Source organism: Bombina bombina, chromosome 1 (genome assembly GCF_027579735.1).
Source record: "Bombina bombina isolate aBomBom1 chromosome 1, aBomBom1.pri, whole genome shotgun sequence".
Taxonomy (NCBI): Eukaryota; Metazoa; Chordata; class Amphibia; order Anura; family Bombinatoridae; genus Bombina; species Bombina bombina.
Genome location: NC_069499.1, coordinates 330,302,346 through 330,326,061, shown reverse-complemented (window position 1 = coordinate 330,326,061; position 23,716 = coordinate 330,302,346). Strand labels below are relative to the sequence as shown.

The 23,716-nt window shown below is 38.7% G+C and overlaps 1 protein-coding gene across 2 annotated transcripts in view; it reads right to left on the bottom strand.

The window, feature by feature from the left end:
• LOC128645261 (uncharacterized) overlaps nucleotides 1-13,838 on the bottom strand; it is a 50,089-nt gene extending 36,251 nt beyond the window's left edge. For both annotated transcript variants that reach the window (XM_053698112.1, XM_053698113.1), the window contains exon 1: nucleotides 13,793-13,838. In XM_053698112.1, the coding sequence (XP_053554087.1) occupies nucleotides 13,793-13,798 (6 nt within the window). In that variant the 5' untranslated portion in view covers nucleotides 13,799-13,838. The remainder of the gene's footprint in view (nucleotides 1-13,792) is intronic.
• Nucleotides 13,839-23,716: the final 9,878 nt, after the last annotated feature.

Genomic DNA, 23,716 nt, shown 5'->3' with positions numbered 1-23,716 from the left:
AAAATGACGCAATATAGTTTGGCATTTTGCGCCCTTGCGAGCCTAATTCTGCCCGCTAATTTAAAAAACATAATTTATGCTTACCTGATAAATTCCTTTCTTCTGTAGTGTGATCAGTCCACGGGTCATCATTACTTCTGGGATATTACTCCTCCCCAACAGGAAGTGCAAGAGGATTCACCCAGCAGAGCTGCATATAGCTCCTCCCCTCTACGTCACTCCCAGTCATTCGACCAAGGACCAACGAGAAAGGAAAAGCCAAGGGTGAAGTGGTGACTGGAGTATAAATTAAAAAATATTTACCTGCCTTAAAAACAGGGCGGCCCGTGGACTGATCACACTACAGAAGAAAGGAATTTATCAGGTAAGCATAAATTATGTTTTCTTCTGTTAAGTGTGATCAGTCCACGGGTCATCATTACTTCTGGGATACCAATACCAAAGCAAAAGTACACGGATGACGGGAGGGATAGGCAGGCTCTTTATACAGAAGGAACCACTGCCTGAAGAACCTTTCTCCCAAAAATAGCCTCAGATGAAGCAAAAGTGTCAAATTTGTAAAATTTGGAAAAAGTATGAAGCGAAGACCAAGTTGCAGCCTTGCAAATCTGTTCAACAGAGGCCTCATTCTTGAAGGCCCAAGTGGAAGCCACAGCTCTAGTAGAATGAGCTGTAATTCTTTCAGGAGGCTGCTGTCCAGCAGTCTCATAAGCTAAACGAATTATGCTACGAAGCCAAAAAGAAAGAGAGGTAGCGGAAGCTTTTTGACCTCTCCTCTGCCCAGAGTAAATGACAAACAGAGAAGACGTTTGTCGAAATTCCTTAGTTGCCTGTAAGTAAAATTTTAGAGCACGGACTACATCCAGGTTGTGCAGTAGACGTTCCTTCTTTGAAGAAGTATTTGGGCATAAAGAAGGAACAACAATCTCTTGATTGATATTCCTGTTAGTAACTACCTTAGGTAAGAACCCAGGTTTAGTACGCAGGACTACCTTATCCGAATGAAAAATCAAATAAGGAGAATCACAATGTAAGGCTGATAATTCAGAGACTCTTCGAGCCGAGGAAATAGCCATTAAAAATAGAACTTTCCAAGATAACAACTTTATATCAATGGAATGAAGGGGTTCAAACGGAACGCCCTGTAAAACATTAAGAACAAGGTTTAAACTCCATGGTGGAGCAACAGTTTTAAACACAGGCTTAATCCTGGCCAAAGCCTGACAAAAAGCCTGGACGTCAGGAACTTCTGACAGACGTTTGTGTAACAGAATGGACAGAGCTGAGATCTGTCCCTTTAATGAACTAGCAGATAAACCCTTTTCTAAACCTTCTTGTAGAAAAGACAATATCCTAGGAATCCTAACCTTACTCCAAGAGTAACCTTTGGATTCACACCAATATAGGTATTTACGCCATATCTTATGGTAAATCTTTCTGGTAACAGGTTTCCTAGCCTGTATTAAGGTATCAATAACTGACTCAGAAAACCCACGTCTTGATAAAATCAAGCGTTCAATTTCCAAGCAGTCAGCTTCAGAGAAGTTAGATTTTGATGTTTGAAGGGACCCTGTATCAGAAGGTCCTGTTTCAGAGGTAGAGACCAAGGTGGACAGGATGACATGTCCACCAGGTCTGCATACCAAGTCCTGCGTGGCCACGCAGGTGCTATTAGAATCACTGATGCTCTCTCTTGTTTGATTCTGGCAATCAATCGAGGAAGCAACGGGAAGGGTGGAAACACGTAAGCCATCCTGAAGTCCCAAGGTGCTGTCAGAGCATCTATCAGGACTGCTCCTGGATCCCTGGATCTGGACCCGTAACAAGGAAGCTTGGCGTTCTGTCGAGACGCCATGAGATCTATCTCTGGTTTGCCCCAACGTCGAAGTATTTGGGCAAAGACCTCCGGATGAAGTTCCCACTCCCCCGGATGAAAAGTCTGACGACTTAAGAAATCCGCCTCCCAGTTCTCCACTCCCGGGATGTGGATTGCTGACAGGTGGCAAGAGTGAGACTCTGCCCAGCGAATTATCTTTGATACTTCCATCATAGCTAGGGAGCTTCTTGTCCCTCCCTGATGGTTGATGTAAGCTACAGTCGTGATGTTGTCCGACTGAAACCTGATGAACCCCCGAGTTGTCAACTGGGGCCAAGCCAGGAGGGCATTGAGAACTGCTCTCAATTCCAGAATGTTTATTGGCAGGAGACTCTCCTCCTGACTCCATTGTCCCTGAGCCTTCAGAGAATTCCAGACGGCACCCCAACCTAGAAGGCTGGCGTCTGTTGTTACAATTGTCCAGTCTGGTCTGCTGAATGGCATCCCCCTGGACAGATGTGGCCGAGAAAGCCACCATAGAAGAGAATTTCTGGTCTCTTGATCCAGATTCAGAGAAGGGGATAAGTCTGAGTAATCCCCATTCCACTGACTTAGCATGCACAGTTGCAGTGGTCTGAGGTGTAAGCGTGCAAAGGGTACTATGTCCATTGCCGCTACCATTAAGCCGATTACCTCCATGCATTGAGCCACTGACGGGTGTTGAATGGAATGAAGGGTGCGGCAAGCACTTTGAAGTCTTGTTAGCCTGTCCTCTGTCAGGTAAATCTTCATTTCTACAGAATCTATAAGAGTCCCCAGGAAGGGAACTCTTGTGAGTGGAACGAGTGAACTTTTCTTTTCGTTCACCTTCCATCCATGTGACCTTAGAAATGCCAGCACTAACTCTGTATGAGACTTGGCAGTTTGAAAGCTTGAAGCTTGTATCAGAATGTCGTCTAGGTATGGAGCTACCGAGATTCCCCGCGGTCTTAGTACCGCCAGAAGAGCACCCAGAACCTTTGTGAAGATTCTTGGAGCTGTAGCCAATCCGAATGGAAGAGCCACAAACTGGTAATGCCTGTCTAGGAAGGCAAACCTTAGGTACCGATAATGATCTTTGTGAATCGGTATGTGAAGGTAAGCATCTTTTAAATCTACAGTGGTCATGTACTGACCCTCTTGGATCATAGGTAAAATTGTCCGAATAGTCTCCATCTTAAACGATGGAACTCTTAGGAATTTGTTTAGGATCTTTAAGTCCAGGATTGGTCTGAAAGTTCCCTCTTTTTTGGGAACCACAAACAGATTTGAGTAAAACCCCTGTCCCTGTTCCGATCGTGGAACTGGATGGATTACTCCCATTAACAAGAGCTCTTGTACGCAGCGTAGAAACGCCTCTTTCTTTGTCAGGATTGTTGACAATCTTGACAGATGAAATCGCTCTCTTGGAGGAGAGTATTTGAAGTCCAGAAGGTATCCCTGAGATATTATCTCTAGCGCCCAGGGATCCTGAACATCTCTTGCCCAAGCCTGGGCGAAGAGAGAAAGTCTGCCCCCCACTAGATCCGATCCCGGATCGGGGGCCCTCAATTCATGCTGTTTTAGGGGCAGCAGCAGGTTTCCTAGTCTGCTTGCCCTTGTTCCAGGACTGGTTAGGTTTCCAGCCTTGTCTGTAGCGAGCAACAGCTCCTTCCTGTTTTGGTGCAGAGGAAGTTGATGCTGCTCCTGCTTTGAAATTACGAAAGGAACGAAAATTAGACTGTCTAGTCTTGGCTTTGGCTTTGTCCTGAGGCAGGGCATGGCCTTTACCTCCTGTAATGTCAGCGATAATCTCTTTCAACCCGGGCCCGAATAAGGTCTGCCCTTTGAAAGGTATATTAAGCAATTTAGACTTAGAAGTAACATCAGCTGACCAGGATTTTAGCCACAGCGCCCTGCGTGCCTGAATGGCGAATCCTGAATTCTTCGCCGTAAGTTTAGTAAGATGTACTACGGCCTCCGAAATGAATGAATTAGCTAGTTTAAGGACTCTAAGCCTGTCCGTAATGTCGTCCAGAGTAGCTGAACCAATGTTCTCTTCCAGAGACTCAATCCAGAATGCCGCTGCAGCCGTGATCGGCGCAATGCATGCAAGGGGTTGCAATATAAAACCTTGTTGAACAAACATTTTCTTAAGGTAACCCTCTAATTTTTTATCCATTGGATCTGAAAAAGCACAGCTATCCTCCACCGGGATAGTGGTACGCTTAGCTAAGGTAGAAACTGCTCCCTCCACCTTAGGGACCGTTTGCCATAAGTCCCTTGTGGTGGCGTCTATTGGAAACATTTTTCTAAATATCGGAGGGGGTGAGAACGGCACACCGGGTCTATCCCACTCCTTAGTAACAATTTCAGTAAGTCTCTTAGGTATAGGAAAAACCTCAGTACTCGTCGGTACCGCAAAATATTTATCCAACCTACACATTTTCTCTGGTATTGCAACTGTGTTACAATCATTCAGAGCCGCTAACACCTCCCCTAGTAATACACGGAGGTTTTCCAGTTTAAATTTAAAATTTGAAATATCTGAATCCAGTCTGTTTGGATCAGAACCGTCACCCACAGAATGAAGTTCTCCGTCCTCATGTTCTGCCACCTGTGACGCAGTGTCTGACATGGCCCTAATATTATCAGCGCACTCTGTTCTCACCCCAGAGTGATCACGCTTACCTCTTAGTTCTGGTAATTTAGCCAAAACCTCAGTCATAACAGTAGCCATATCCTGTAATGTGATTTGTAATGGCCGCCCAGATGTACTCGGCGCTACAATATCACGCACCTCCCTCTGAGCGGGAGATGTAGGTACTGACACGTGAGGCGAGTTAGTCGGCATAACTCTCCCCTCGTTGTTTGGTGAAATTTGTTCAATTTGTACAGATTGACTTTTATTTAAAGTAGCATCAATACAGTTAGTACATAAATTTCTATTGGGCTCCACTTTGGCATTGCAACAAATGACACAGGTATCATCCTCTGAATCAGACATGTTTAACACACTAGCAAATAAACTTGTAACTTGGAAATACAATTCAATTAGAATAATATTAAAACGTACTGTGCCTTTAAGAAGCACATAAGATCTATGACAGTTGAAAATTAATAAATTGAAACAGTTATAGCCTCAATCCTTGTAAATAACACAACTTTAGCAAAGGTTTAATCCCATTAGCAAAGATAACAAATTCTGAAAGCAGGAAACAAATTACAGAATAAACGTTTTTTATCTCAGTCAAACTATAATTCTCACAGCTCTGCTGAGAGAAATTACCTCCCTCAAAATAAGTTTTGAAGACCCCTGAGCTCTGTAGAGATGAACCGGATCATGCAGGGAATACGAGTTGCTGACTGAAATATTTGATGCGTAGTAAAAGCGCCAAAAAACGGCCCCTCCCCCTCACACACAGCAGTGAGGGAGAACAGAAACTGTCAGAAAACAGATTAAGCAACTGCCAAGTGGAAAAATAGTGCCCAAACATTTATTCACTCAGTACCTCAGTAAATGAAAACGATTTTACATTCCAGCAAAAACGTTAAACATAATCTCTAGTTATTAAACAGCTTTATGTATTTCTTACAGTGTAATTCTAGTGAAGTACCATTCCCCAGAATACTGAAGTGTAAAGTATACATACATGACATTATATCGATATGGCAGGATTTTCTCATCAATTCCATTGTCAGAAAATAAAAACTGCTACATACCTCTATGCAGATTCATCTGCCCGCTGTCCCCTGATCTGAAGTTTACCTCTCCTCAGATGGCCGAGAAACAGCAATATGATCTTAACTACTCCGGCTAAAATCATAACAAAAACTCTGGTAGATTCTTCTTCAAACTCTGCCAGAGAGATAATAACACACTCCGGTGCTATTTTAAAATAACAAACTTTTGATTGAAGATATAAAACTAAGTATAATCACCATAGTCCTCTCACACATCCTATCTAGTCGTTGGGTGCAAGAGAATGACTGGGAGTGACGTAGAGGGGAGGAGCTATATGCAGCTCTGCTGGGTGAATCCTCTTGCACTTCCTGTTGGGGAGGAGTAATATCCCAGAAGTAATGATGACCCGTGGACTGATCACACTTAACAGAAGAAAGACAGTCAATTGAAAAAAGACTATACCCCAGGTAAGAAATACATTTTCCTAAAATATGCATTTCCCAGATTTGAAACTGACAGTCTGCAAAAGGAAATATACTAAAACCTGAATCATGGCAAATATAAGTACAATACATATATTTAGAACTTTATATAAATACATAAAGTGACAAACAATAGCTGGGAGTGTCTTAAGTAATGAAAACATACTTACCAAAAGACACCCATCCACATATAGCAGATAGCCAAACCAGTACTGAAACGGTTATCAGTAGAGGTAATGGAATATGAGAGTATATCGTCTATCTGAAAAGGGAGGATGAATCTCTACGACCGATAACAGAGAACCTATGAAATAGATCCCCGTGAGGAAAACCATTGCATTCAATAGGTGATACTCCCTTCACATCCCTCTGACATTCACTGTACTCTGAGAGGAATCGGGCTTCAAAATGCTGAGAAGCGCATATCAACGTATAAATCTTAGCACAAACTTACTTCACCACCTCCATAGGAGGCCAAGTTTGTAAAACTGAATTGTGGGTGTGGTGAGGGGTGTATTTATAGTCATTTTGAGGTTTGGGAAACTTTGAACCTCCTGGTAGGATTGTATATCACATACGTCACTAGCTCATGGACTCTTGCCAATTACATGAAAGAAAAAGCAGGCAGCGAAGCGAAGTTCGACAACGCTGTTTGCTTGTGGAGCTGTTAATATAAGTCGGGATGGTTTCGCAGAAAGACTTTCCCTGCATCTCCGGACTCTAACTTTCATCCAGGCCCTCACTGAGAGACTGATAGGATTACTTAAAACCCCCGTCCTATGTCGAAAAGTAATACCCTCCATAAGAGACAAACTTCTGACACTTCTCTGCCAACCTCCTGGGACGAAAAGCAAAGAATGACTGGGGGATGAGGGGAGTGGGAGGAGTATTTAAGCCTTTGGCTGGGGTGTCTTTGCCTCCTCCTGGTGGCCAGGTTCTTATTTCCCAAAAGTAATGAATGCAGATGTGGACTCTTTCCATTTATGAAGAAAATACATATAAAGAAAAAATCTTATAAATTATGTGTTAAAAACATCACAGCTTTTACAGTCTAAAATGTAAGTGCATGATAATCTTACTTATTTAGTCCTTTGTGGGACAAAAAAAAAAAAGACCAAAAAGTTTGCCTTAGGTAAATACACACACAAATATCTTATTTTTCAGGATTTATTTTTGTCACCTCATTTTGATTTGCATTCATATTTATGTTACTTTATGCCCTAGGCCTCCCTATATAGAGAGCAGTGGCACTTCATACTATCCAATAGAAGCAGCAGCTGACTGTCATTGTGGAATAAGGCAAAGGGTGGTAAGTAGGTGGAAAAGAGGCACTGAGGTAAAATTGCTGCGTTTGTCGTCTTGGTAAGTAACTTGTGTTTAACACAGGAGTAACAAAGTACAAGTTGAAACATGAGTGAAGTGCTCTTTAAGTTGAGCAGAATCAGCTCTTGAGAGCTGTATGTGAACCCTGGATCCGATGTTAATTCCCCAAATAAAAACTATAAATAAATATTACAATTTTCTTTAAACAGAGTGCTGTCTTGTAAATTTCGTCAGAGGGGAGGGCCCACCACCTAAGGCTTGTGTCAAGTCCCTATAGATATTTGTAATTGGATGTATAATATTGGGGGGAGGGGGTACTCACTTTATTTGCAAAATAAATTAAAAATTTTCTGATGAATTAGAGCATTTGTTTCTTTAATATTGAGGATAATATATAAATACAATCAATGTATATATAACTTGAATGAACAATGTCAATTCAGTTTTCACCAAAAAGTGCTGAAATCCTTAAGACATGATGCATATACTAAACTATAAAAACACGTGAAGATATATTTTTTTTACTTTAATCACCACTGTAAATTCAATTTTAAAGCTTTTCTGGTATTCAATTTATGCTGTGTTGCATAGTCAAAATCACCACCAAAAAGAGCTGAAATTCTCAAAATATGACGCATATTTTTTTTTTATAAGTCTTTCTGCATATGTGGACTTGCTCAGATTCTTTTATTTGATCACACAGCAGCTTGTTTTTCTAAGTACACTAAAAGTTATGGTAAACTTTTCCCTTTCTATAAACAGATCTGGAATGTTAGCAATATTTTAGATGGAGTTTAAAGGGGCAGTATACACAAATTTTTATTTTTTAAAAAGATAGATAATCCCTTTATTACCCATTCCCCGGTTTTGCATAACCAACAGTTACATTAATATACTTTTTACCTCTGTGATTACCTTATATCTAAACCACTGCAGACTGCAGCCTTATCTCAGTTGTTTTGACTGACATGCATTTTAGCCAATCAGTGCTGACTCAAATAACTCCACAGGAGTGAGCACGTTACCTATATGGCACCATAAACTAGCAGTGTCTAGATGTGAAAAACTGTGAAAAAGCAATGCTGAAATTCTAATACCCCACGCTCTGGCCGCCCACTTCAAAAGTAATTTTTTTGTGAGCTAACGGTTTGAACTGTTCTCCGATTGGAACTCTAGCTAAACAGCGCTCAATTTTTTTATTTTATTTTTTGTAGCTAGAGTGCCGATTAGAGAACGGTTTAAATCAATAGCTCACAAAAAATAAATACAAAAAAAATACTTTTGAAATAGGCGTTCTGAGCGCAGGGTATTTGAATTTCAGCACTGTATTAAAAAGTTAAAGTGTATCTTCATTACAACTGATGAATTTAACTCAATCTAAAATATTGCTAACATTCCGTATCTGTTTATACAAGTAGGAAAGTTAACCATAATCCCTTTATTACCCATTCCCCAGTTTTCCATAACCAACACTTATATTAATATATTTTTTACCCCTGGGATTACCTTGTATCTAAGCCTCAGCAGACTGCAACCTTATTTCAGTTTTTTGACAGACTTGCATTTTAGCCAATCAGTGGTAAATCCAAGGGGTGAGTATGTTCTCTTTATGGCACAGTCTAGCTGTGAAAAGCTAGTAAAATGCACTGAGATAAGAGGCGGCATTCAAGGGCTTAAAAATCAGCCTACCGAGGTTTAGCCTTCAACAAAGAATATTAAGAGGACAAAGCAAATTTGATGAAAAAAAGTAAAATGGAAATTTGCATGCCCTATCTGAATTATGAAACGTTAATTTTGACTTGACTTTTCCTTTAAAGTGATGGTAAACTCCCCCCTTTTTAAAATGAGATCTGGCATGCTTGTGATATTTTAAATGGCGTTTAATTCATCAGTTGTAATGAAGACGCACTATAACTTTTTGATATAGATATAAAATTCAAATACCCTGAGCTTCTCCGCCCACTTCAAAGGTGAATTTTTCTGTGAGCCAACGTTTTGAATAGTTGTCCAATCAGCGCTCTCCCCATATGGCACTTTTGTTGTCACTATAACATTGATTGGAGAACAATCCAAACTGTTAAGTCACTGTAAAATTGACTTTTGAAGTTGGGCGGCAGAGCAGGGTATTTGAATTTCATATCAATATTAAAAAGTTAAAGCAGATCTTCATTACAACTGATGAATTAAACTCAATCTAAATTATCACTAACATTCAGGATTTGATTTTAACCCCTTAATGACCGGACCATTTTTCAATTTTCTTACCCTTAATGACAATGGCTATTTTTACATTTCTGCCGTGTTTGTGTTTAGCTGTAATTTTCCTCTTACTCATTTACTGTACCCACACATATTATATACCGTTTTTCTCGCCATTAAATGGACTTTCTAAATATACCATTATTTTCATCATATCTTATAATTTACTATAAAAAAAAAATATAACATATGAGGAAAAAATAAAAAAAAACACTTTTTCTAACTTTGACCCCCAAAATCTGTTACACATCTACAACCACCAAATAACACCCATTCTAAATAGTTTCTAAATTTTGTCCCGAGTTTAGAAATACTCAATGTTTACATGTTCTTTGCTTTTTTTGCAAGTTATAGGGCAAAAAATACAAGTAGCACTTTGCTATTTCCAAACCACTTTTTTTAAAAATTAGCGCTAGTTACATTGGAACACTGATATCTTTCAGGAATCCCAGAATATCCCTTGACATGTATATATTTTTATTTAGAAGACATCCCAAAGTATTGATCTAGGCCCATTTTGGTATATTTCATGCCCCCATTTCACCGCCAAATGCGATCAAATAAAAAAAAAATTGTTGACTTTTTCCCAATTTTTTTCACAAACTTTAGGTTTCTCGCTGAATTTATTTACAAACAGCTTGTGCAATTATGGCATAAATGGTTGTAAATACTTCTCTGGGATCCCCTTTGTTCAGAAATAGCAGACATATATGGCTTTGGCGTTGCTTTTTGGTAATTAGAAGGCCGCTATATGCCGCTGCACACCACATGTGTATTATGCCCAGCAGTGAAGGGGTTAATTAGGGAGCTTGTAGGGAGCTTTTAGGTTTAATTTTAGCTTTAGTGTAGTGTAGTAGACAACCCAAATTATTGATCTAGGCCCATTTTGGTATATTTCATGCCACCATTTCACCGCCAAATACGATCAAATAAAAAAAAAACTGTTACATTTTTCACAATTTTAGGTTTCTCACTGAAATTATTTACAAACAGCTTGTGCAATTATGGCACACATGGTTGTAAATGCTTCTATGGGATCCCCTTTGTTCAGAAATAGCAGATATATATGGCTTTGGCGTTGCTTTTTGGTAATAAGGCCGTTAAATGCTGCTGCGCACCACACTTATAATATGCCCAGCAGTTAAGGGGTTAATTAGGTAGCTTGTAGGGTTAATTTTTAGCTTTAGTGTAGAGATCAGCCTCCCACCTGACACATGCCACCCCCTGATCCCCCCCCTGACCCCCCTCAAACAGCTCTCTTCCCTCCCCCACCTGACAATTGTCATCGCCATCTTAAGTACTGGCAGAAAGTCTGCCAGTACTGAAATAAAAATATTTATTTTTTATTTTTTTTCATACAGTCTGCAGTGATGGATCCCCCCTTACCCCACAACCTGCCTGATCCCCCCATACATCTCTCTAACCCTCCCCCTCTATTTGCTGCCATCTTGGGTTCTGGCAGCTGTTTACCAGTACCCAATTTGCCCCCCAAAATAGTTTTTTTTTTACTTTGTTATTTAAAACATTTGTTTTCTGTAGTGTAGCTGCCCCCCCCTAAATAATCTACTTCCCTCCCAGATCCCTTACTAAGCAACATAGATCCCCCTGCATCTGCCTTTATTTTATTTTTTCACTTGCGGGCATATTTTGCGTGCGCACACATGCACGCGCACCCGCCCCCAATCGCCGCACCGGACGAAAATACATTGCTACACTAGGATTGGAGATATAAAGAGCTTAAAACATACTGTGATCTTACAAGATGCTCGCTGACACCAACGAATATGTGACTTATCATTGCCGATGCAGAGAGGGCCACAGAGTGGCCCTTTCTGAATCGGTGTGTAAAATAAGGGATTGCAGTGATGCCTCAATATTGATCGCTTCCAGCACTTCTAACAACACAGGACGTACCAGGTACGTCAATTGTCATTAAGGGGAGTTTTTTCCATGACGTACCTGGTACGTCCTCTGTCATTAAGGGGTTAAAAAAAGGGGAGTTTACCATAACGTTAAAGCGACAGTTCACCCAAAAATGTTCTCCCATTTAAATTGTTCCTAATGATCCATTTTACCTGCTGGAGTGTATTAAATTGTTTAAAAGTAGATCTTTTACCCCTATTTTGGCCTTCAAAATAGCTGATTTAGCTTTTGGTTTCCCAACCTATACTGAAAGTTTTGATACTGGAGTCTCAGCTATTAAATAGCCTAAGTAAACACAGCCAGCAGAAGAAATTAAACTCACAGTGGGGTGCAGGATAGTTAAGTAATAAAATGATAATTTTCCATTGTTCTCTATGTATTGAGCTTTAGTTTTCCAGACAAATATAAGATAAGGAAGCAAGTGTGTGTACACAAAATGATAACATAATGAGATATGATATTACCTGAAGCTCAGCCCATTGTAAGAGGCTGTGGTTTAAAAGCACAACACCAGCTACTTCATATACACAAATAACCCTGAAAATGCAATTGCTCATGAATTTTATACTCTGCAGCTGGTATAACAGGTCATTGAAAATACATTAAAGGGACACTGAACCCAAATGTTTTCTTTCGTGATTCAGATAGAGCATGACATTTTAAGAAACTTTCTAATTTACTCCTATTATCAAATTTTCTTAATTCTCTCGGTATCTTTATTTGAAATGCAAGAATTTAAATTTAGATGCCGGCCCATTTTTGGTGAACAACCTGGGTTGTTCTTTCTGATTTTTGGATAAATTCATCCACCAATAAAAAAGTGCTGTCCAGGGTACTGAACCAAAAAAAAAAAAAGCTTAGATGCCTTCTTTTTCAAATTAAGACTGCAAGAGAATGAAGAAAAAATGATAATATGAGTAAATTAGAAAGTTGCTTAAAATTGCATGCTCTATCGGAAATATAAAAACAATGTTTCAGTGTACTTTGTTCTCTTGGTATTCTTAGTTTAAAGCTAAACCTAGGAAGGCTCATTTAATAATTTCCAAGCCCTTGAAGGCCGCCTCTTATTACATGCTTTTTTATTTGCTTTTACACAACAGGGGAGAGCTAGTTCATGTAAACCATAGAGATAACATTGTGATCACGCCTGTGGATTGCGGCAGACACTGCACTAATTGGCTAAAATGAAAGTCAATAGATAATAAATAAAATGTCATGTGATCAGGGGTTTGTCAGAAGATGCTTAGATACAAGTTAATCACAGAGGTAAAAGGTATATTACTGTAACAGTGTTGGTTATGCAAAACTGGGGAATGGGTAATAAAGGGATTATCTATCTTTTAAAACAACAAAAATTCTGGTGTTGACTGTCTCTTTAAGCTTGACAGACTACACAGCCCCTTTTGATGAAGGCCACATTTGGCAAGTTCTCAGAGCTAGCTGGGCACATCTGCTCCATCTATCACGTGGCGCTAGGAGATTGTGTACTCCATTATCGTGCGGTGCAGTAGATTTGTGCATGAGGTTTATTATAAGCTCCCTCACTTGAGAAAGTATTATTACATTTACTATATATATATATATATATATATATATATATATATATATATATATATATATATATATATATATATATATATATATGTGTGTGTGTGTGTTGCAGACGTAATAATACTTTCACAAATCGACAATTAACTTTTTACATTATTGTAAACATGACAGCCTCAACGAGCAACACGTGTATATAAATATATATACACACGTGTTGCTTGTGGCGGCTGCCATGTTTACACTTTGCTCTGAAAAGTCTCAGTTTTTTTTACCAGCACGCTGGAACCACCAATGGGGCTTGCGTCATCAGAGCATTGAGCAAACGTCCAGAGACTCGCTTTGAAGTCTTCACAAACGTTCCAAGCGGGCTCGAGTTGGCTTGGACAGCTTGCCAAACACGGTTTAGGACTCCTACCGATAACTGTAATATTTATTTCTACAATTCCCAGGTAACAAATTAGATAGCTACAATCTGACCGTTCATTTAAAAGAAAAAATAATTCGGCTCTAATTTGTCCTTAAATTATCACGTTACAGCCCCACACTTATTGACAGGAATAATTAGCAAATTACAGTACTCACACTCATCAACACTATATCAAGCTATAAAGCTTCCCTTATAATTGACTATGGCTCTTGCAAACAGAGCGAAACTCTGGTAAATTTATCTACTCAGTAACACAAAATAAATCTCACAAGTATCTGCACACTACTAATTCTATGACCAGCACACACCTTCATTTATGATAATCACCCGCGTACAGTTTAAAACAAGCCTGACGTCATATCCTGTTTTTGAATCATAGAGTCAACAGCCTGAGGAGCGGCCAGACATTTCCTAACTTTGGATTCGTAGGGACGACTTTGCTGGAGGACATTGCGTATCCATAGAAACCGGGCGCTTTTAAATTCATTATGAATACAAAATTGCGCTTTATGCATAATACGCCTTTTATGTAAAATATATTCATTTTAGCATTTTAAAAAAAAGAAGAAGTTATTTTATGATATTTGTGCTGCGCGAGGAACATTTAAAAAAAAATAAGAATTGTCTTTTCATTTTTCTTTGAAATAATTTGCCAACTTAAAATTAGGGAGACAGTCAAAATGTGTATGCAAATATGTTTCGTTATATTGAGGTTTAAATGGATATTAAACAGCTCCTTTATTAGAAAAAAGATCTTACATCAAAGGAAACATAAAATAAACTGTGTTAAAACAAGAAACAGCTCGTTTTCTTGCCAAAGTAGCACTTAGAAATTCTGATGTAGCCACTGCCTACAGCTAGACGAGCAAGCAGACATCAAATTGTCTTTTTTTTTGCAGCAAAAATCCTCTGCTTAAAGGGATAGTATACCCCAATTTTCCAAAGTAGTCTAGCTACAGACTAGAGCACCACTCTAAACAGGAAACGTGACCACTCAAAGTTTTTTTTTTAAATCAACTTTAATGTAACAAACAACATATAGACAATCATGAAAACTAAACATCTTGCAGCTTTCTTGTTGTCAACACAGCAGATTTGCATAATCAACAAATGATAACAAGACAATGCAATAGCAGTTAGTCTGAACTTCAAATGAGTAGATTTTTTTTTCTGACAATTTTAAAAGTTATGTCTTTTTCCACTCCCCCTGTACCATGTGACAGCCATCAGCCATTCACAAATGCATACACGTACCATGTGACAGCCATCAGCCATTCACAAATGCATACACACTTATTCTTGCACACGCTCAGTAGGAGCTGGTGACTCAAAAAGTTTAAATATAAATAGAATGTGCACATTTTGTTAATGGAAGTAAATTGAAAAGTTGTTTAAAATGGCTGCTCTATCTGAATAATGAAAGTTTAATTTTGATTGAGTGTCCCTTTAATGTTCACTCACAGTGGTTTATGCAGATTGTCATTTATAAGGTAACCACTGTGAATGAACATTAAGAACAAGAACGCTGCAAAATGTACAAGGCTGAAGTTGAATTCTTATTCAGTCAGCTTCTTATTCTGCAACTGATTACCATTTGCAAAATAAAAGATATCTAGCATTATTTTTTTGTTTAAATAAAATAATACACTTTCCAAAAATCTAAACAAACTTACATTTTATATAAAAAAAATCATCTTATATTGCAATAATCAGATGGCAAACATGGCATCATTTTTTTGATTGTTTCTAATAAGTAACTGATATTATAAAAGGGTTAAAATCTTTTGTGCCACTCTTCATGGGACAGACATGTTATCAGCCTTGTCCAGCGCTCTTTATGGCAAACAAATTAGTGTCAACCTTGCCACTTTATATATTTTACCTTTTCTAAATAAGTCACTGGTATTTAAAAAAGATAACATCCTTTGGGCCACTCATTTTATATGTGTATATATACACAAGGCGTGAACCCATCATAGGATAGACATGTTATCAAATTGGTGCCAACCTTGCCACTTCATATATTTTACCTTTTCTGAATAAGTAATTGGTATTTTAAAAGTGTTAAAGTGATTTGGGTCACTCATTTCTATGTAGATATATACAGGGCTTTAACCCCATTTATAGGACAGACATTTTATCAGCCTGTCCCAATGCTCTTTATGGCAAACAAATTGGTGCCATCCTTGCCACTTCATACATTTTACTTTTTCTGAATAAGTAACTGGTATTTTAAAAGGGTTACAATCCTTTGGGCCACTAATTTATGTGAGGATACATACACGGTATGAAGCCCTTCATAGGATAAGCATGTTTTTAGCCTGGCCCAATGCTTTTTATAGCAAACAAACTTGTGCCAAACTTGCCATCTCATATATTTTTCCTTTTCTGAATAAGTAACTGGTATATTGAAAGGGTTAAAATCCTTTGGGCCACTCATTTATGTGTGGAATATACAAGGCATGAACCCTTCATAGGACAGACATGTTGTCAGTCTGGCCCAACACTCTTTATGCCAAACAAATTGGTGACAACCATGCCACTTCATATATTTTACCTTTTCTGAATAAGTGGTATTTTAAAAGGTAAGGCCGCACTAATGCAAATTAATAAACCAATCTTGTATTTATTGTGAGAACAAAAGTAACACTTTCCACCATTTATTAAAACCAAGGGCCCCATCTGATATGCAGCGTCGCCTGCAAAAGCCGGCGATTCTGGTTTTTGTGCGGGTTTGGTATCCTATATACAGCTCCGCATATAAATGCGGCACGTATATTTCACCCGGCGGGCGTAGTTTTTCCCCCATAGACTAACATATAAAACCCGTGCAATTTGGTATCCAATATCCAGCGCAAGGCCTTACGTGGCAAAAATGGAGAAAACTTACTCCATTTTCACCTCGACATAAAAAGCAGCCGTAGCAGGCCTTGCGCTGAGTATGAGAGCACCGTAACTCCCTAAAATGCCTACAAAAAAACCCCTAACGCCTAACGCATGCGCAATGTCTATCTACCTGTCAACCGCAATCCCCCACCACAATACCTAATAAAGTGTTTAAACCCTAAACCGCCGCTCCCGGACCCCGCCGCCACTAAATAAAGTGTTTAATCCCTAAACCACCGCTCCCGGACCCCGCCGCCACCTACATTAAATATATCAACCCCTAATCTGACCCCCCTACACCGCCGCCACCTACATTAAATATATTAACCCCTAATCTGACCCCCCTACACCGCCGCCACCTACATTAAATATATTACCCCCTAAACCTAAGTCTAACCCTAACACCCCCTAACTTAATTATTATTTAAATAAATCTAAATAATATAACTATTATTAACTAAATTATTCCTATTTAAAAATAAATACCTATAAAATAAACCCTAAGATAGATACAATAAAATTAATAATTACATTGTAGCTATTTTAGGATTTATATTTATTTTACAGGTAACTTTGTATTTATTTTAACTAGGTACAATATCTATTAAATGGTTAATAACTATTTAATAGCTACCTAGTTAAAATAATTACAAAATTACCTGTAAAATAAATCCTAACCTAAGTTACAAATACACCTAACACGACACTATCAATAAATTAATTAAATAAATTAACTACAATTATCTATAATAAAATACAATTAAATAAACTAAACTATATTACAAAAAAACAAACTAAATTACAAAAAATAAAATATTACAAGAAGTTTAATCTAATTACACCTAATCTAAGCCCCCTAATAAAAATAAAAAAGCCCCCCAAAATAATAAAATTTCCCTACCCTAAACTACATTACAAATAGCCCTTAAAAGGGCCTTTTGCGGGGCATTGCCCCAAAGTAATCAGCTCTTTTACCAGCCCTTAAAAGGGCTTTTTGCGGGGCATTGCCGAGTAGGGGTGTGTGGGTGGTGGTGGGTTGAAATGTTGGGGGGGGGTATTGTATTTCTTTTTTTTTTTTACAGGTAAAAGAGCTGATTACTTTGGGGCAATGCCCCGCAAAAAGCCCTTTTAAGGGCTGGTAAAAGAGCTGATTACTTTGGGGCAATGCCCCACAAAAGGCCATTTTAAGGGCTATTTGTAATTTAGTTTAGGGTAGGGAAATTTTATTATTTTGGGGGGCTTTTTTATTTTATTAGGGGGCTTAGATTAGGTGTAATTAGATTAAACTTCTTGTAATATTTTATTTTTTGTAATTTAGTGTTTTTTTTTTTTGTAATATAGTTTAGTTTATTTAATTGTATTTTATTATAGATAATTGTAGTTAATTTATTTAATTAATTTATTGATAGTGTAGTGTTAGGTGTATTTGTATCTTAGGTTAGGATTTATTTTACAGGTAAATTTGTAATTATTTTAACTAGGTAGCTATTAAATAGTTATTAACTATTTAATAGCTATTGTACCTAGTTAAAATAAATACAAAGTTACCTGTAAAATAAATATAAATCCTAAAATAACTACAATGTAATTATTAATTATATTGTAGCTATCTTAGGCTTTATTTTATAGGTAAGTAGTTTTAAATAGGAATACTTTAGTTAATAATATTAATATTATTTAGATTTATTTAAATAATAATTAAGTTAGGGGGTGTTAGGGTTAGGCTTAGGGGGTAATACATTTAACGTAGGTGGCGGCGGTGTAGGATTTTAATGAAATTTTCACCACAGTGTCTTAATGCTTTGAAAAGATTGCACACAAATTTTCAGACCAATTAACCCCTTAATGCCCAAACCGGAGCTAATAACAGCAGTTAACCGGTTAACACACTACAGTACTATGCCACAGCTTCCACTGTGGCCTTTACCTTCCTTAGGGATTATTTAAGTAGGAAATAAGCCTCTCTGAAGTCCTTTCTGATGCCTCTGGACTCCCCACGTGAAGCTGCATGAACTGCTTAGTCAAAACAACTGCGCAATTAAGGCGCGAAAATGAGGCCTCCTCCCTCTGCATTCCAGAGTGGAGGGGCCTTTCTGACTAGATTAGGTGTCCAAATAAGTGCCAGGCGCAAATTAAACCCCAAAAGTGTTTTAAAGTCTGAAAAAACACCTTATTTATAGTGAAAAACTTGCTAAAAAGCAATCGATTAAGCCCACAATAGTGTCAACCAGCATAGAGCCCTTAATATAAGTCATCATTTTATACAGAGTCTAAGAAAAATGGCTTACCTATCCCAGAGGGAATTTCTGACAGTCTTCTAGCATTACATGGTCTTGTTAGAAAAATTACTGATCATACCTGAAGCAGTTAAGCCTGCAAACTGTTCCCCCCCAACTGATGTTCTCTGGTATTCAACGGTCCTGCGTGGGAACAGCAATGGATTTTAGTTACTGGTGCTAAAATCATATTCCTCTTAGCAGAAATCTTCATCACTTTCTGCTGCAGAGTAAATAGTACAAGCCGGCACTATTTTAAAATAACAAACTCTTGATAGAAGAAATAAAAAACTACAACTAACACCACATACTCTTTACCACCCCCGTGGAGATGCTACTAGTTAGAGCGGCAAAGAGAATGACTGGGGGGGCGGAGCCTGAGGGGAGCTATATGGACAGCTCTGCTGTGTGCTCTCTTTGCCATTTCCTGTAGGGATTGAGAATATCCCACAAGTAAGGATGAAGCCGTGGACCGGATACACCAATGTAGGAGAAAACATAATTTATGCTTACCTGATAAATTTATTTATTTCCGGATATGGTGCTAGTAGCAATGCTATACATTAGCAAGAGCACTAGATGGCAGCACTATTTCCTGCCAGGTAGGGCTTTGGGCATGTGCACGCTACCTACCTAGGTATCTTCAACAAAGAATAACATAAGAACTATAATGTTACTCTCAATTAATGTTTGTTATATGGAACACAACAGTAGTAAAAATTTGGTTGTTACACTTTATTTATTGAATCAACTACTGACAAGCAGATTCTGAAAAATAAAGTGTTTTATTATTTCAAAATATACACAGTCTATATCTTTATCTTATAAACACACACTGTATACCTTTTGACAGAATAATTAAAGTATTGGACAGGGAAATATAAGACCACCTTATGGTAAAAACAGGTTGTTAATAACAACTCTGATTCACAGGTTGTTAAATGAAGCAAGCAAGACTGGGCTATGGTAGAAGTAAGGTAAAGTTATTCAGAACACACTCTGGCTCAGCGTGCAGAAAAGTACACAGATCCTGGATTCACACTCAAAGAATAATTTCAGGATGGAGAGCGTAATACTACCTAAATATGTATAATCAAATACTGCAATATTTGTAAGTGGTAGCAAGCTAAGCAGTCAGTAGTAGTATTTGCAGAGAGTGTACCTGAAATGCTGCAGGAGCTGAGAAGTCTGATGTGGAGCAGGCAGGCAGCGTGTGAATGCTAAATGAGGAGGAAGTGAGCCTGTGAAGTCACTGGCAGAGCTGACAGCCTGGAATGTAGCAGCGGCTGCTGCTGAAGCAGAGAGACACTGAGAGAAGGTAATAAATCTTCCTTTACCCCACTGAGGAATCTTGCAGAGGCATCAAATGAGGAAGTAAGTGAGAGTAGGATCCGGTATTTAGGAAATCCAGCAGATATTTCAACCTGTTAGAAAATAAGGCAGAGAGGCTTAGACAACTTGTAATCCAGAGCATAATACAAGGAGTACTCAGTGGATACTGGAACACAATACCAAGCACTGATTGCAATGTGCTGTGTTGTTTTATAGGAGGAGCAATCAATTAGGAGAAACTTCAGAGTCTCTTAAAGAAACAGTGCTCAACCCTGACATGACCCCCCGCTCAAGGAAGCTGTTCCACAGCGGTAGGACGGGGTCGATCAGGATGCCTGCGATGAAATTGAGACGTAAGGCGAGGAGCATTCAAGTTGGTGATGGGTTCCCAGGTGTCCTCGTCAGGTGAATAATTTTTCCACCTAACCAGATATTGTAAGACCCCCTTATAAAATCTGGAATCCAAAATGGATTCAACTTCATATTCATCCTGACCGAGGGTGGTAGCAACAGGTGGTAGAAGAATTCGCTGATCCCTTGTGCGGGCATAAGGTTTTAGAAGGGAAACGTGAACTGTTGGATGAATCTTAATGTTGTTGGGAAGTTGTAATCGGATGGCATTCTTATTGATGATGCGTTCTATTGGGAATGGACCTATGAACAAGCTTGCCAATTTTTTAGAGGGTATTTGGAGTTTTAAGTTTTTTGTGGATAACCAGACCAAATCACCCACAACATAGTCAGGAGATGGTCTCCTTCTGAGGTCGTAGTAGTGTTTCTGTGTCTTCTGTGCTGAAAGAATATTGTCTTGAATGAATTTAAAGTTTTCTTGTATTGTATTGACAATATCATCAACCAATGGGGAATCAGAGGGGTTGTGTGAAGTAAAAGTGAAGTCAGGGTGATAGGCATAATTCGCATAGAAGGGCGTCATCTTTGTGGAGGCGTTCAAGGAATTATTGTATGCATATTCAGCCATTGATAGGAATTTCATCCAATCTGATTGGTGATAAGAACAATAACATCTTAAGTAATGTTCTAGCCACTGATTCAGTCTTTCTGCCTGCCCGTTTGTTTGGGGGTGATAAGCTGTAGTAAAGCGGTGATCGATCTGGGTTACTTCACATAGTTTGGTCCAAAATTTTGAGGTAAATTGTGTTCCTCTGTCACTAGTTAATATAGGAGGTATGCCATGTAACTTGACTATATTATCAATAAACAGAAGAGCTGTTTCAGAGGAAGTGGGGAGTTTGTGATAGGGGATGAAATGAGCCATCTTTGTGAATAAGTCAATGACTACAAATATTGTAGTTTGTTTGTTTGAAAGAGGCAAATCAACAATGAAATCCATGGAGACATGGTACCAGGGTCTTTCGGGAACAGGAAGAGGCATGAGTAATCCATAAGGAGCTTTGCGATCTGGTTTGGAGGTGGTACAAACCTTGCAGGTCTTTATGTACTCTTGAATAGTCTCCCTCATCTTTGGCCACCAAAAGGTTCGTGAGAGGCGTTCCATAGTCCTACGAATGCCAGGGTGTCCGGAAAGAGGGGTATCATGAGAGGCTTTTATCATCTGTAACTGCAAATGAGGAGGAAGATACAATTTACTCCTGTGGTAATATAATCCGGCAGACTTATGGAGTTCTGGTTTAGGAGGTATTGGAACATCTTTGCAGTAAGTTTTGAGTTCAGAGATGATTGGAGTTATCAGTCCAACAAAACAATCAGGAGGTATGATGCTGGATCTGAGTGGGAGCTCTTCAGATTTTATGAGTGAACGGGATAAGGCATCAGCCTTTCCGTTTTTATCTGCTGGTCTGTAAATGATGGAAAAGTTAAAGCGATCAAAATAGAGGCTCCAACGAACCTGTCGGGCTGAGAGAGTTTTGTTTCTTTGGAGATACTGCAAATTTTTATGATCAGTAAAGATGTTAATAGGTATGGTAGTTCCTTCGAGCAGATGTCTCCAATGTTCGAGGGATCGGCGGATTGCTAAGAGTTCTTTGTCTCCAATAGCGTAGTTTCTTTCAGCAGGTGACATTAATTTGGAGTAAAAGGAGATGGGATGTAGAGGTTGACTTAAAGAACTTTGCTGAGAGAGAACGGCTCCAATTGCATAATCCGAAGAATCGACTTCTAACGTGTACTGGTACTGAGGTTTGGGAAAATGCAAAATGGGAGCTGATGTGAATTTTCTTTTTAAAATTTGGAAAGCTTTCTCTGCCTGAGCATTCCAGATGAAAGGTGTTGTACTGCCAGTTAAAAGTGTTAAAGGCTTGACTATAGAAGAGAAGTTTTTGATGAATTTTCTATAGTAGTTTGAAAAACCCAAAAACCGCTGTACATCCTTCCTTGATTTAGGTTGAGGCCAATCGAGAACTGCGTTTACCTTTTCAGTCTGCATTTGAATACCTAAGGGGGAGATGTTATAGCCCAAGAAGGATACTTGATCTGTGTGGAACATGCATTTTTCAGGCTTTGCATATAGTCTATGCACTCTAAGCCGGGAAAGAACTTGACGAACATGTTTTACATGTTCTTCTCTGGTTCTAGAATAAATGAGAATGTCATCCAAATATATTACAAGACATACGTCCAACAGATCTCTGAACACATCGTTGATAAAGTGCTGGAACGTAGCGGGGGCATTACACAGGCCGAAAGGCATTACCAGGTATTCGAAAAGACCATACCTGGTCCTGAATGCCGTCAGCCACTCATGGCCCTCCTTTATCCTTATTAAATTATATGCCCCTCTTAAATCCAACTTGGTGAAGATGGTGGCATCAGAAAGTCTTTCGATCATTTCTGGAATTAAGGGTAATGGATAACGATTCTTAATTGTACATTTATTGAGTTCGCGGTAATCAATAATGGGTCTTAGACTGGAATCTTTATTTCGCACGAAGAATATCCCAGCTCCAGCTGGAGAAGTGGAAGCTCTAATAAATCCTTTCCTTAAGTTCTCCTCTAAATATTCTTTCAAATGCTCCAATTCAGGGGGGCTGAGAGGATAGAGATGACCGTAAGGGATCTTGGCACCAGGTTGAAGGTCTATCGGACAGTCATATATCCTATGAGGTGGTAAGTTCTCTGCCTCTGTCTTACTAAACACATCTTTAAAATCAGAATATTCATTGGGTAGGTTATCTATTGTTGTATGAGTTTGCATTAATAAATGACCAGTGAGACAAGTATTTCTGCAATAATCTGAATTAAACTTTATTTCAAAAGGGGACCAAACAATAGTTGGGTTATGAAGTTGCAACCACTTCATCCCAAGAACCAAAGTGAAATGAGGAGAGGGTAAGACATCTAAGGACATCAATTCTGTATGTCCACAGATATTCACAAAAACAGGAATGGTCTCATGGGTTATGGGACCAGAAACCATGGGTGATCCATCGATTACTTTGATGGGGACTGGTGTCTTCTTGCAGATCAAGGGGATACGATTCTGAAGACAATAGTGAAGATCTAAGTAGTTACCAGTAGCCCCTGAATCAATGATAGCGTCATCAATTTTCAGTAGACTTTGTTCCAGCTGTAGAGAAAGAGACAGCGTGCAATAAGATGTCTTTAACTGAGAATGTACAGATGAATTAATAAGTTTAAACTTACATTTCTTAGACTTTAACAAGACTGTGCAGTCTTGAACATTGTGAGTAGGACTGGCACAGTATAAACAAAGATTCTTCATCCTACGGCGTAATTTCTCTTCAGGACTGAGTGGTCCTC